This window comes from Amblyomma americanum, chromosome 4, assembly GCF_052857255.1.
Source record: "Amblyomma americanum isolate KBUSLIRL-KWMA chromosome 4, ASM5285725v1, whole genome shotgun sequence".
NCBI classification, from domain to species: domain Eukaryota; kingdom Metazoa; phylum Arthropoda; class Arachnida; order Ixodida; family Ixodidae; genus Amblyomma; species Amblyomma americanum.
The window spans coordinates 204,588,209-204,601,877 of NC_135500.1; the positions used below are offsets into that span (position 1 = coordinate 204,588,209).

General features: G+C 46.8%; 1 protein-coding gene across 3 annotated transcripts in view; it reads right to left on the reverse strand.

Annotated features, from left to right (window-relative positions):
* Positions 1-4,255: 4,255 nt before the first annotated feature.
* Positions 4,256-13,669, reverse strand: part of LOC144129146 (uncharacterized) — a 148,899-nt gene continuing 139,485 nt past the window's right edge. For 2 of the 3 annotated variants that reach the window (XM_077663086.1, XM_077663085.1), the window contains exons 4-6: positions 8,576-8,695; positions 5,824-6,171; positions 4,256-4,474 (exon numbers count right to left, since the gene is read on the reverse strand). In XM_077663086.1, the coding sequence (XP_077519212.1) occupies positions 6,081-6,171; positions 8,576-8,695 (211 nt within the window). In that variant the 3' untranslated portion in view covers positions 4,256-4,474; positions 5,824-6,080. Of the gene's footprint in view, positions 4,475-5,823; positions 6,172-8,575; positions 8,696-12,626; positions 12,762-13,669 lie in introns of those variants that run through there. The other variant, XM_077663087.1, reaches the window with a different exon arrangement.

The window sequence follows — 13,669 nt, forward strand, 5'->3', positions numbered from 1 at the left end:
CTTGTTTTGGGAAAACTTTACATTTACATGCTTTTCTGTTCGTTTGTTGCAATTAATACACATGATATTGAATGTTAGGGCATCCTTGGTTATCGAACAACGCTTATTTTTGGATTGTTTCTTAGCCAAAAGTTGTCGTTCTGCAGTCGCTAGCTCTCCGTCCCATGATGCTTAGAGCGCCCATGGTGGCTGAAGTGGTCTCGAGGAAGCTCAATGCAAACTCCCATAGACACGGGCGCCAGCTTTCCCTCTAGGTAATAGTAAGAAACTCTATGCCTTGTGTGACGTAAACATGGCAGTTCTAGGAGCAGATCATCGAACGGTACTACACAATTTACGCTGAAGCTGATGTTTTTAGCCTATGAAAATTATTTCCTAAGTAGCATGCTATGCAGCGCGAACGCTATTGGAGTGCTAGCGTTTTTTTTGTTTTTTTTTTTGGCTCCGGCGCTTCTGTTCTCCTAATGCCAGCCTGCGTGAAAATGGGTAGCCTCCTATTCCTACCTGCTGGCTTGTACAGCTTCGCATCGCTCTATCAGTGGGTGAGAAAGAAGAGGCAATTTTGCCTAAATTCATCTCTCACTTAGCTCTTTTCCGCGGCTCAAGGTGCCATGAGGTCGGATGTGAGCAGCATTTGTAAGACCAGCTTGCAAATCTCATCAGGAAGCTTCAATGAATCACAAGCCTTCATTTCATTCATGGTCAAGGCCCCCCTCCCTGAAAGAAGAAGTAAAGACTACGTGATTAAAGCGGGCCCGGGCGAAAATCCTAACTGGTTCCAGTTGATTCCAACTGGAACTCAACTAAGTACGAACTGAATCAACTGGGAATTGCTCCTTAAACCACTTTGACTAGCTATAATTTTTACATGGGGTAAATTGCGTATCGCTGACGCGCGCTTGAATGCATTAACACGTACGTCGATTTTTTTCGCTGTAAGTGCTGGTAAACACTCTTACATCCGGGATTTACTTTACTTTGCTCATTTACTCTTTCGCTCCACTTATAGAGTATCATTTTTCAGCATAAATCTAGCTCATATTCTATCGATCGATCATTTCTGGTTCGCGAGATATCCCTTTTCATCGTGTATGCACTATGGATGCACTGTGCTAAAATACATGTCATACGTATACGGTTACGTGATAGTGCAGGCATTTCCAAAAGAAAACTAGAAACAACTGCCGTAATGGCGTTTGAACTAGTACTCACGGTAGAGCTCTCTAGAATATAGTACTCAGGGGAAAATATAATGCAACTATCACAGCCGAGCTGAACGAATCAAATATTCCAAACTCGGCATCCCTGCCGCCGCAATATATATACGTCTCTCTTTTTTTTCTTCTTGTGCAATTTGATGATTGTAGTGAACCGGTAAATTGTGCAACATAATGATATGCGGAGTTCTTTTTTTTTTTCGAAACGAGCCAAATTCTTGTAAACAGGAACTGAGAAAAACGCGAAAGTTTCTTATAAGCATAAACTGTCGTTGCGCTATCCAAGCTATTATATGATATACTGTAGGTATAGGTTGGGGCATCTCTGACCCCATTTTGTTCCAAAAACTTCATTTCTTCAGTAATAATTTAAGCGCTGTTTATGAAAATATGCTTAAAGATAATTATGCTGTGAACAAAAAAAAAACAATTAGGACATTCATTGTGTGCAATCAGGGACGTTGCCATCCTTAAACAACATGCATGTAAATGTGATAAGGTTCTGTCGCAAACATGACCTCCTTCTTACGTTCCCACTTCAGCAGTAGAAAAGCAAACAGGTTAGCATATATATAGTATGGGATCTAGAACTTAATGTACTTCACTGAAGTACCCTAAATTCATGATTAGTAGCGAAGTGGTAGACGCGCAGACAGGACAATCGCTAGTCCTGTTGTTTCCTGCATGTGTCTGCCATTTCGCTAGCGGTAATGAACTTGGCCAATACCGACTACAATGACTAAACATTTAAACTTGAATGTAGCAGAGGTGCATCCCTGGTTCCTAAGGGACGGCCGGGGCTAATGATCTCTTCGTTGTCGTCATCTTCTGGGTTCACATCTTCCGCCGATTTTTTTCATATCCTACGCAGTCGATCTTTAAGATCGAAACCACGCTCGAAACAGTGCAAGTTTATGAGGCTCTAGCTGCAGTGTCCTCAAGCTGACAAAGAAGGCTCTCACTAATGGATTAGGCTTAGTCTGATCCGTACGTCAGTAGGATGTGGCTCATTTTTTATTTGAAATGGGATTTACGCGCAGGTTTTTTTATGCGTTATTATCATTATCATGCTTTTTTTTTCAAAGAAAATATGTATGGATGTGCCTGTCATTGCAGTGTAATTTGACTTAGTTTCGGTTTCTGGATTTGACTCATTTCTAAAAAAAAATTACAGGAGAAGATCCCGATGTCGAAGTCTGCAAAGGAGCCTCCAGTTACTGTAATGAGACTAGTTTCATTATGAGGCGGTGGAGCTTATGACTGATGCCAAATGCATTGTTGGTTCGTTGTTCTTGCGGAATTTGCATTGACGACGTGTACAGAAAATTTCTCACCCTTGACCAACCATTGAATTGTTCGTGGCCGTCCTGGAAGCTTGGTACGCGATCGAAACTAAGTGGTTCCTCCTTCTCCTTGCACAAAGAAGAGACAGTTGGCGTTGGATTTTATTACATTTTGATGTGTTTCGGTCAGAATTAATCCCAACCGCACGTCTTCCTGAGGTATGCGTGCGTTTTCGATCAATTCGCGGGAACGTATTAAAATTGTGTAGAACCCGTGGTGAAAGTAAAGGCTGCGCCGCTTACAAGCTCTGAAGTGTTATTTCAGAGCGGTAGCTCTGCTCAACGCAACAGTCGCTCACCGTTCCGTGCCTGATTTGACCTTGGTTTAACCTTCAGAAGCACAGCATAGCAACAGATTGACCTTGGCCGATTTGCACCAGAATCGGTGTCCAACCATAACTGAGTGTTCCCAGCACGATGGTGACCTTCAAATTTGGCCCGGGTCATTTCCAAAATTTGGCCCGGGCCACCTCCGAAATTTGAACTTGGCCGATCTGGACCAAAATCGATGTCCAACCATAACTGACCGCATCCGAAACGATGGCGACCTCAAAATTTGGCCCGGGTCATGAGGTGAATTTTTTCAAGAGCACTTTAAATGAAATAAAACTCATTACTCCGCTTATCCGGTTTCGGTTCCACTTTTCCGATCCACCTGCGCGGTTTGACAGACTCAGAGGAGCAATACATCGGGTTCTAGAGGGCGCGTGCATTGGTTACTGGGTACCCTCCACTAAGACGTCTTGCACATGTTCGAAGTGTTGTGACTTTGAACGCGGGGGGCAAAGCGCAGAGGGAATGGTGCTCTATATTTGAGCTAACGTTGTGCGGTCATGGTACTGCAAGAGAGGGAGAGAGAGATAAACAACTTTAATTTATTTCCCAGGATTTGTCGACGGTGGGCGCCTGTACCTCAGTGTGTCACCAAGGGTTTAAATCTGTTTGAAGATAATATCTGGGCACTTTTAAGTATGCTTATTTTGAAAACTTTAGAAGAATTCTACCCGCCGCGGTGGCTCAGTGGTTAGGGCGCTCGACTACTGATCCGGAGTTTCCGGGTTCGAACCCGACCGCGGCGGCTGCGTTTTTATGGAGGAAAAACGCTAAGGCGCCCGTGTGCTGTGCGATGTCAGTGCACGTTAAAGATCCCCAGGTGGTCGAAATTATTCCGGAGCCCTCCACTACGGCACCACTTTCTTCTTTTCTTCTTTCATTCCCTCCTTTATCCCTTCCCTTACGGCACAGTTCAGGTGTCCAGCGATATACGAGACAGATACTGCGCCATTTGCTTTCCCCAAAAACCAATTATTATTAGAAGAATTCTGTCTCTAAATTTCAGTTCCATGCATAATAATGGCCATCCCTATGTATGGTACTGATTAGAATCACGTGATCAGAAAAGGTCGTTGTCAGATTGTACGTCCTGTATTTGATCAACTGAGTCACGGCTGACTGTCAGTAGGCGTCACCATAGTGGCTGCCACCGCGGTTAACAAGACTGTGGAGAGGGTATGCATGAGAGTGCGGCCGCCGCGCCTTCGCTCTCGAGTCAGTTTGTTAACCCTATGTTTGAATGCTACTTACAAAAAAGAGAATGTGATGGCGTTCACACAGTTCTATTGGACGGCCTGCTCTCCCCGAGACAGCGTCAGCAGGGCAGCGCAAATTCAGCTCCGAGTCAAGAAAAGACCATGGGGAAAATAGACACTTTATTGTTTACATGGTAAACTAGTATGTATATGTATGTGGTGGGCACGCATAGACGAAGGACGAATCGGACGCTTGTGCAGAGCCACCCCGGAGGAGTTTGCGCGGCCGGTGGTCTCTGGAAGCGTTGCAGGCTCCGGGGCCTTGCGGGAACCGTGCGCGAGGACGCCGTGACGACCGGCGCCAGCGGTCGCGGAGCACATTGAACTGGAACGAGATAATGCGCCATCACTCTCTCTCTCTCCGTCTTTGGTCCCCGTTGTAGGTCGCCTAATGGCTTCAACGCACAGGAATTAAAAGCCGCATTCTTTGGCGAACTATCGATGGCCAAAGAAAGTGCAGTTGCCGCGCGAAATGGCACTGGTGGTGTCATCTGTCGCACCCGTAGCAATCTATCTTTTGTTGTTGTAGTGCGTAGCTTAGAACAGAGAGGACGCCACAGACTTCTATCGCACTAATTCAAGTGCAGGGAAGTTCCAGCGGGCCATGGCTCCGGAATTTTTTTGAAGTGAAGCTACATAACCTATGCCATTAGAAATTATTTGATGAGACCTTAGAAGCGTATATGCCGATTTCTCCTAACACGATGGATGCGGCAAATATGAGTACTGTGCTATAGCCGGACTTTTTTTTTTGTGAGCACGAATGTGCGGGATACGGGCCGTAAAATGAGTCGTACATTAGAGAGTTTTAGCAGAGCCGGACAGCCGTACTACGTGGCATAGCCGTACACCAAATACGGTACACGCGTTGCCGCTGCCAGGCTTTCCAAGACATTTGCCGCACGATCGCAATCGCCGTAGTTACCGTATTTACGGCACGGCGCTGCTAGAAGTCTCCATTTCAAACAGAAAAACTGGCTGCCGCGCCCTGAAAATGACGTGGAGAGGCGACAGCCTGGCAACGACGTTTGCTTTGACGATTTGTTTCGCGTTTGCTCAAGTCTCTTTAGTAAGCTTTTGCGGTCATTCTTTTCGCCACCTGCTCCGCGGTGCTGTTTTCATGTGCGAAGCATCCACAACTAGCCTGCCGCACTGTATGCTACACATTTGTGTGCACAGACACTATTTTGGGTCGAATTCATGCTCAAGGTATAGCACATTTGCCAGTAGCGCATTTTGCCTCCAAAAACTCGTCTAATTTACGTGGCTACCACGCACCTTTTGTCGAGAGTATCTCTGTTTGGCTTGAATCAGACTTTAGTCTGGCCGTTAGATGCTTTACTTTGTAACAGTTCATGTCACGATTAGCTATGTCGGAAAACGGCAATGCCTGTTCGTTATAATTTCTAACATCACAGGTTAACTTCGTTGAGTTTTCCCCCTGGTGCTTATTATAATTTCAAACTTCAACTTCAGCTTTTCCAGTTAGAAATCTCAGCGCGCGCACTAACTTTCACCTTGGATGAACGGAAAATCATTATTCGGTCTTAAGCTGGCCGCATCAGCAGGAACTTGAACTGAGTTTACCGATTAGTATTATCACATTGAACCACGCTGTGAAACGCGACACGACCGTGACGAGGCAGAACCGCTTCGAGACGCCAGTTCACTTACCATGCGGCTTACGTGGAGCGGAGCTGCAGGTGGAGTACTTTGTACAAAAAAACCAGCTGCTGGCGATGACAAGGAAAACAGGGTTGGAGCGAAGAAATGACTGCGGTCGGGATGAGAATACGTGAGCGGCGCTCCCTGGAGGGTGGGGCTGCTGGGAGGGGGCCGTAGTATTATAGCAATGGGGATGGCAGGCCGGCGAGCGAGAAAACGTGCGGAGAGACACGGGGAGGCAAAAAAGCGGCGGGGGTCGTCGACGTCTAGTTCGCTGCTTGTTGGACGCTCCTGACGACAGCGTCCTGCGTTCCGTGGCTGGCGGCCGCGGGCTTGACGGTCTTCTCTTCAATGGATCTGGATACACGGGACCAAGGGAGGGGCAAAGAAAGAAAAGCGGAAGGGGATGATGGAAAATGTGTGAGTAGGCCCGGCGATCACTTCGTTATAACAGTAGCTTCAATATAGCCCGTGTTGACCGAGCTTCCAACGGGAATCGTCATTCCTTCGCTATATTCGTTATTTCGTTATAAAACGTTTCGTTATAACGAGGTTCGGCTGTATTACGTTGTGGACGGGCATGGTTTATAAATCAATATAATAAATCATACCAAGCAACTACGGATATTCATGGGGCGTGCGAGTAAGATTCAAATTTATAATGCCAAGCGCAGACGACGGTGGGATATTCCCTACGGCGCCCAGTTCTTTATATCCGCATCAGAGATCTGGCGTATGTTTCCGGGACGTCCTTCATGGGATGATTGCGGGCTTCTCGCTTGTGGATTTCCGAGGGGTATCCACTAACATTCATCAGGGGACATGAATAAGCGCATCCTTGCTATGAGTTACTGCGCGTTCCGCCGAATGTGCGGCAGAATGAAATCGACAAAAACACGTCGACTCCGCCTCCGACCTCACCGCATCCATGTAAACAGCTGAAGTGCGCTTAAAACGTGCATCGCATCCAGTGATCTGGCGGGTGATAGCTCGAGATCCCAGATGCACCTTCGTAATGCATACGAATGCAAAGCGCATCGCACTAGAACTAAGGTGAAAGGCAGGGGGGGAAGGCGACAACGGATTGTGGGACGATAGCACTGCTGCTTCATCCGCGTACGACAAGCAAAAACAGTGAACTTCGTTACGGTAAAACCGGAAACTGCATGACAACCTAAAGAAATATCGCATTAAAGAAAATTGCAGGGAGGCTCTCTGTAATTTTCAGTTTGACGGTAACAGCGGCCGTTACGGTACTCGTTAGAACCACGTGACAGGAAAATACCTTTTCTGCCAGATTGGAATGCCCTACAAAGGAGTACGCCGGGCTAGTTGGTACATTCTTTGCATGGAAAGAGCGCAGCAGACGGGACCAAGAAAGGAAGACACACACACAGCGCCCGTGTGTGTCTTCCTTTCTTGGTCCCGTCTGCTGCGCTGTTTCCATGCATGGTACGCCCTGTTTGGTTCGCAGATTGACAGTTGGTTGTCAAGAGGCGCTACCATAATGGCTGTCACCATAGTCGGCAAAACTGTGCAGAGGACAGCCATAGGGAGGCGGCCTTTGCTTTCCCTCTAGAGTCAGTGTATTAACTCTGCGGTATAGTTTCACTGTTTCATATGCTGGCGACACCTGGTGTTAGTTCGGCGGACCATCAGTTTCATCGCTTCGTGTGGGCAATTTTCGCGTTCGTTTCCGAAGAAAGCCGCGAAAACAAAACAGAAAAGACCGACGCTTATGGTTTGACGCCGCACCGGTCGGCTTGGCAACTCGGCTGTGGTGAAAAGTTGCTGCTCTGACACGTTTGCGCTGGAGTTTCTGGCTTGAATTGAAGACTATGCGCGCGCTTCGTGGAGTGTGCGTTTCAGGAGTCAGGATGAGGGGCTGACTTGTTAAAATTTTCGTCAAAGAGTTTTTGCGACGAAACAAGCTTCTTTCGTTTGGCCGAACGCGAGCAACCGAGAGAGGATTGCCACACCGCACGCCGGAAAGCGTGCCCGCTATTTTCTGCGTTGTTTAAAGCATGGACACTGATCGGCTGGATTCCAAGTTTGTGAAGTCACTTTTCACTTCGCGGGAAATGATTGAACGGTGACTTGAGTGTTCTTTAAGCACACGGGGGAGCGACCTACTGCAGCTACTTTTGAGCACTCTGTCGTTTCCGAAAACGTTTTCACCAGTCAGCTAAATCCCTCCCTACTTTTTAAAAGGCTTTCCTTAAGCGCCGTTCCCGGCGATTTGTCCTCGAAGAGTAATCACTACTCTTTGGCGCAAGAAATTTTTAGCGTGAAACATTTGATGTTCTCAGGGTATCAATGATTGTATCTGTTTATTTTCTTGAGCGCCATATCCTCGAGCAGTGCCGCTTTTCCTCGATACTATTTCGCCTATCAAATCGATTTTGTGTTCAGTTGTACTTCGTCGTCCACCTGTGCCTTTTGCTAGCTAATGCTACAGCTTACAGAGCCGCACTTCCCGCGCAATATCGTATTGTATCAAGTCCGTACACCATGGGGGCCTCGCGGACGTTGGTTTCACCCAACTAAAATGCACGTTGTGAAATCAGTCTGCAAGTCCGATAGCGCGCCCACTGAAAGCACACCTGCCGATAACGCGTTCACATTCCTTAGCGTGTGTCGCGTGAGTAACCGACACGTTGTGGCGGCACTATCTATGACGTAACTGCTCCGCGGATTTCAATGAAACAGGTGCACGTACGAAGAAAATAAATCAAGGAGTAAACTGGGAACGTCAGCCTACCGCCGCCTTCGGCCGGGCGAGTCCCTGGACTTCCAGAACTTGTTCTCTTCCACGGCGTCCATGATGTCCTTGTAGTCGCAGCCGCGGTTCAAGCCGGCGTCGATGTGGCACGACCGCTTGCTGCGTGCAGAACCAGTGTTTGATCAGGGTTCGTAAAGCAGTATGCTTTATGGCTGGTGCGACTTACTCGTGTTAGTTCATTCAAAACGTTTCAGACTAAACAGGAAGCTCATCATTTGGCAGTTATACTCTTGGAAGACTTTCCTTAGCTATTTTGGTCAAAATTAATGGCGCCCAAATAAATTTTTCTGATAAAACATGCTACTTTTTCCCGTTTTTGTCTCTGATTTACACTGCTGAGAAATGTAATTGGTATTGTCCATTGCTAAACTTTGACCTCACAAGAGTATCGTTGCACGCCTAGCTATGGCGCATTTAATGTTAGAGCCATTTTTATTTGGCACTACTGCCCTCAACCCGCTTATCTTACGTAATTAAAGATTTATTGTCACCAACAGAATGCCAATTTATGTTCCATTTTAATTTGAGTCTCATACAAGATGACATAAGTTTGAGACGTAGAAGAGAGAACTCTCTGCCCGTACCAAAAGGGTATCAACGGATGATACGATATGCCATTCGTCAGAGTCGGCGAAAAATAATTCCCTGTCCGCAATACAAGGCGACATATGAAGTACGATCGAGATTAAGTTGCAGACATCCTGTGAAAACGCGAATTAGGAGCACATATGGTAACTCCAGAATCTTAAACTGACAATGACAGACGTCAATGACAGACGCTCCACACTCCCGGGTTCCTTTCTGCTGAGCTGACCTATTTCCTTTCACAGTTCTGTAGGTCACTGTGCTAATGTTAGTTAACAGCCAGCATGCCTAGACAAGATGTACGCTCCTTATCCAAACACCCTTCCCACTTCAGACCCTCCTCCCCTCACCAGACCTTCCTACATAGAGTGAAGGCCCTGTTTAAACGCCGCCAATGATGACCGCTTTGCCCAGACGAAGGCAGGTCTTTTTGTCGAAATGTTGGCAAGCACCCTGAGGCTTTCCCCTCCCTTCTTCACTTTGTGAATGTCTATAAACTATCTACCTGCCCTTTCTGTACCAATGACAGACGTAGTTTGTTTTTTACAACTCTGAGGCGCCCTCCCTTTGACGCACGTTTAGTGTATTAGGAGGCTTATGCCTGTAGGCTAAGAAAATCGTGTAGACTGCCGATCTGTTCGCATTTCTTTTCTCTTGGCCTGCATGTTCCACATTCCCCCTTTTGATTCTGCAGAAATGACACGTTTTAGAATTTTCCGCCTCTCAGGCTTTTTAGAGTTCACTCCGATAATCCTTGAAGATATTTGAATGTATGAGTACAAGAAGTATAAAAAAGAACAGTTATCACACGACACAGTGCGCATACAGTGCATTTTCAACCCACCACCAATGCAGCCCCGAACCACCACCAGTGCAGCCAAACGAACGTTTGAAACAGAGTGCACACAGCTTGCTGGACCAGCTCCGCACAGCCAGTGACGTCACAGAAAGCACGGGACTGCTTCTTGCAGCACACTGGTGAAACATACCTTCCGTGGACTGTGAACGGAGCAGCTCTGGCTCGTCAGGCGATTCAATGAGGAATGGTTAGTTGAGTGTAACGCTTCGTAAGTGAGCTGGGTGTATTCTTTGTCCGGCACCTTCAGAGGTGACGTTCGGAATTGTAGTAACTGCCCGTAATCTGAACGTAGGGTGTCTCAAAATCGACAACTGAGTGGCTACAAGGCATGCGCGACTTCTGGAAATGAATAAAAAATTTAACTGCTTTTGGCGGTGTTACCCTAGTCACATGATTTCTGGTTCTTCTGTAGATGTCGCTGATGTTCTTCTTCGAGATGTAGTTTTAAGAGGTGCATTTTGACTCCACGTTTCCAGATATATGAGGAAGATGTGTACAGTACATAAAGCTACACATGAACATACTTAGATGTGCTAATTACAAAACTGCACGCTTCTCGCTTGCTAAAATCTGCGTCGCTGAGAGTATGCGATTGATTCGTATTCACAGCGCATAAATGATCTCAGCGACAAAAGATTAACGAAAAAAAATGTCCTTACTCTAAGAAAAATAAGGTCACCTGGCTGTAAGCTTTAAAAGTGTCTTCTCTTTTCTACTCTAGGCATAGATCTGACTCTTGACAATACAGCGTTGACTTTCGCGCCACACATCTCGTGCGTGCGCAGCCGTCCGAATCCGTTCTGTTAGTCGTACGTCTGAAATGATCTCCTGTGCACAATGCCCCCCGGTATTGCCTAGTGGGCACCGAATGGAGATACCGAGTATTCACAAAAGGCTGAGCTCAGCATTTTGTTTCATCTGCGGGAAAAAAACAAAAACAAAATCTGCGCGAAATACGCCATACCAGTATCTCTTGATTAAAGGAGCCACAGGGACCAGTGATGCCTGAGATAATGACACCCAGCACAAGCGCTTCTGTCAGCGTTGCGTCGCATTGAAAGGCACTATCGTTGACGCCACATTGTTTACCATAATGCTGTATGCTGCCGAAAACGTGTCTATTGGTATTAGTCTCTTCGTTCGTTTTGCTGAGAGGGCGATAAAGCGGGGGAACTGGTTAGATGCGTGTGGACTCGCCAAGCGCGCGATTGCGTTGTCTGTGGTGATTGTGGAAGGGCCTCAAAAGGTGGTGTTGCCCTCTTTATGACTGTGCCCATTATTTTTTTTTACTGCGGTGGAAGCGAACGCTTTCCTCATCCCTGACTTTCGAAAGTGTTTTGACGGATAGGACAGCGATGAACGCAGTCTGGTGTACTTAGGAAGCTTGGAGAAGCGTGCCAACTAAACGGCCCGCGTTGGGCGCACTGCATAAATAGCCTGATTGCGCTCTTGTATTGGCGGCTTTACCGTTACAACTTTCTGAAATGCCGGCGCCGTTGGGTGGGCACGTCCTGACACTGAAGTATCCTGGCGGAAAGTTACTCCAGAGGTGAAATGACGCACGATCTGCGGTATAACGCAAGCGGGGCTTAATTAAGTCCTCAGCTAGGTAATCGGACACAGTGACGACGTTGTCTGGGATATTGGCGTGCGCACGTATTTCGCATTGAGTGGTTGTGCAATGGCGAATAAACTATGGAAATATAGCCACAGAAGCGGGTGGTTTACCACGTCTTTAATTATATGGTTCCTTCCAGTAAAGACAAAAGGGGGCGAAAATATTTTCTGCGAGTACACAAAAAAAAAGAAAAAGAAAAAGATACAATAACTCTATCTCCGCTGAGTCGCCACGGTCGTTGCTAGCTGCGGATTCAACACAGCGTGTTCAAGTGAGGACAGTTTATATGATTATTCGTTTCGCCCATGAGTTGGTCATAAGCGCAATAAAAAAAAGAGAAAAATATACCGATAGAAAGCCTTTGTAAAAAATGTTATCATTTTAGAAAGCGCAACTGACTCGTTGCAAAACTCGACAAAGTCACTTTGGCTCACTCCCAAGCTTTTCGTCTAGACGAGGAAGCGAGAAAGGTCATCAAAATTTATAACCCTAGCTCGCCATTTTATTTATAATTTAAGCTAATCACTTGCGCTGAATTGTATTTAATCCAATAACCGCCTAAATTCGTGTACATTGCATTCGCTGAGAACAAGTGATGAAATCGGACGCAGTATATCGCGCATTTTGCTTCATAAAATTTTAAAACGCCGCAGATCGAAACATGCAATATCTTCTATAGCGTACATTATAAAGTTAATGTTTTAGTTCTTTCCGTATTTTATCCTATTAATTGAATTAAATGAACGCAAAAAGAGAAATCTACACCCTGCGCATTTCCACGTCCACTTAAGACCGATAACAAATGCTTTTCTTCTTTCTTTGCTCTCTAGTTTTCACAGCCGGCGGTGATTTTCGCCGACGGATCAACGCGGAAGTTTTAGAGGCTGAACGGGCATGCGTGGGTTTATATAATAAACTTCTATAACGAACGCTTCAACAGTTTGGAAGTGAACTCTCGGGCAAAGGAATTCTGATGCTGCTGAACGGAGGTTTATTTGCAGGCATTGGTATCGAGAGACAGAAGCGCGCGCGAGCCATCTAAAAGGGGTCGGTGTGCCGTTGTTCGAGAGTCCGGATATCATCTTAGGCCTCGTTGGTCGAACCTGCAAAACAAACGCGCAAAAAAAGAAAATTGCGCAGATCAGACTCACTTTCCAATGCGCGTAAGGACAACACTTGCCATGTAGGACGAAGCCACGAGGAACTGGAGACGGATACTTGACGAGCAGGAGACCGGGACAGAAATACGAGAGACAAGCACGAAGGAACGTGTACTCGTTAAGCCGGCTTTTCATTGTAGTTGCGGCGTGTCGTCATTGATTTCTGTGAGATGTTTACAAAAACAGTAAGAATGCCTGTTTTGCAGTGCATCGGGGACTGCTCCTTCGTTTTCCAGTAAAGCGCTGTAATTTACGCGTCCTTAAATTCTGCTTGACACGAGCGTAACTCTTGCGCGCCTGTCATAGTTGTCGGCTCGCAGTTTTTGCTGTGCCCACGAAGGGCCGCAGATTTTCTCGTTTATCTTCTTGGATGGCTTGGAATCGCTTACAGTTGCTCAAAGTTCGTGGGCAATTTTGCCATTAGACCTTGGTTCACGACCGAGCATCTGATGGAACACGGCGTTAAATTGTGGCCCCGGGCCACCGACATTCCGCGGCTTTCGCCCTGACTCCTGTAATGGAACCGGCATTGTTGTCACCTCTGGTTATTTGGGGCGGAGCGAGGCAAGTCATAGCAGCTGCGCCATATCGTCCGAGTCCTACCCATAGCTCTAGCGCGAACGCTATTCTGTTATACAGGGCGTATCACATGCTTCATTACGGATCTTCGCGTGGATAGCCCTCGGCCCTTCTTTACGTAACGCCGCGGACGAAGCTATGTGCGCCGGGCCTGTTTACCCGCGGGAGATAGAAAGAACAATAGAACGCAGTGGTCTCGGGGTGTTTGGTCTGCAGCGTCGATTGGTTTCCGCGTATTAGCGGAATCGGTGACGGCTGGAACGAGTGCTGGC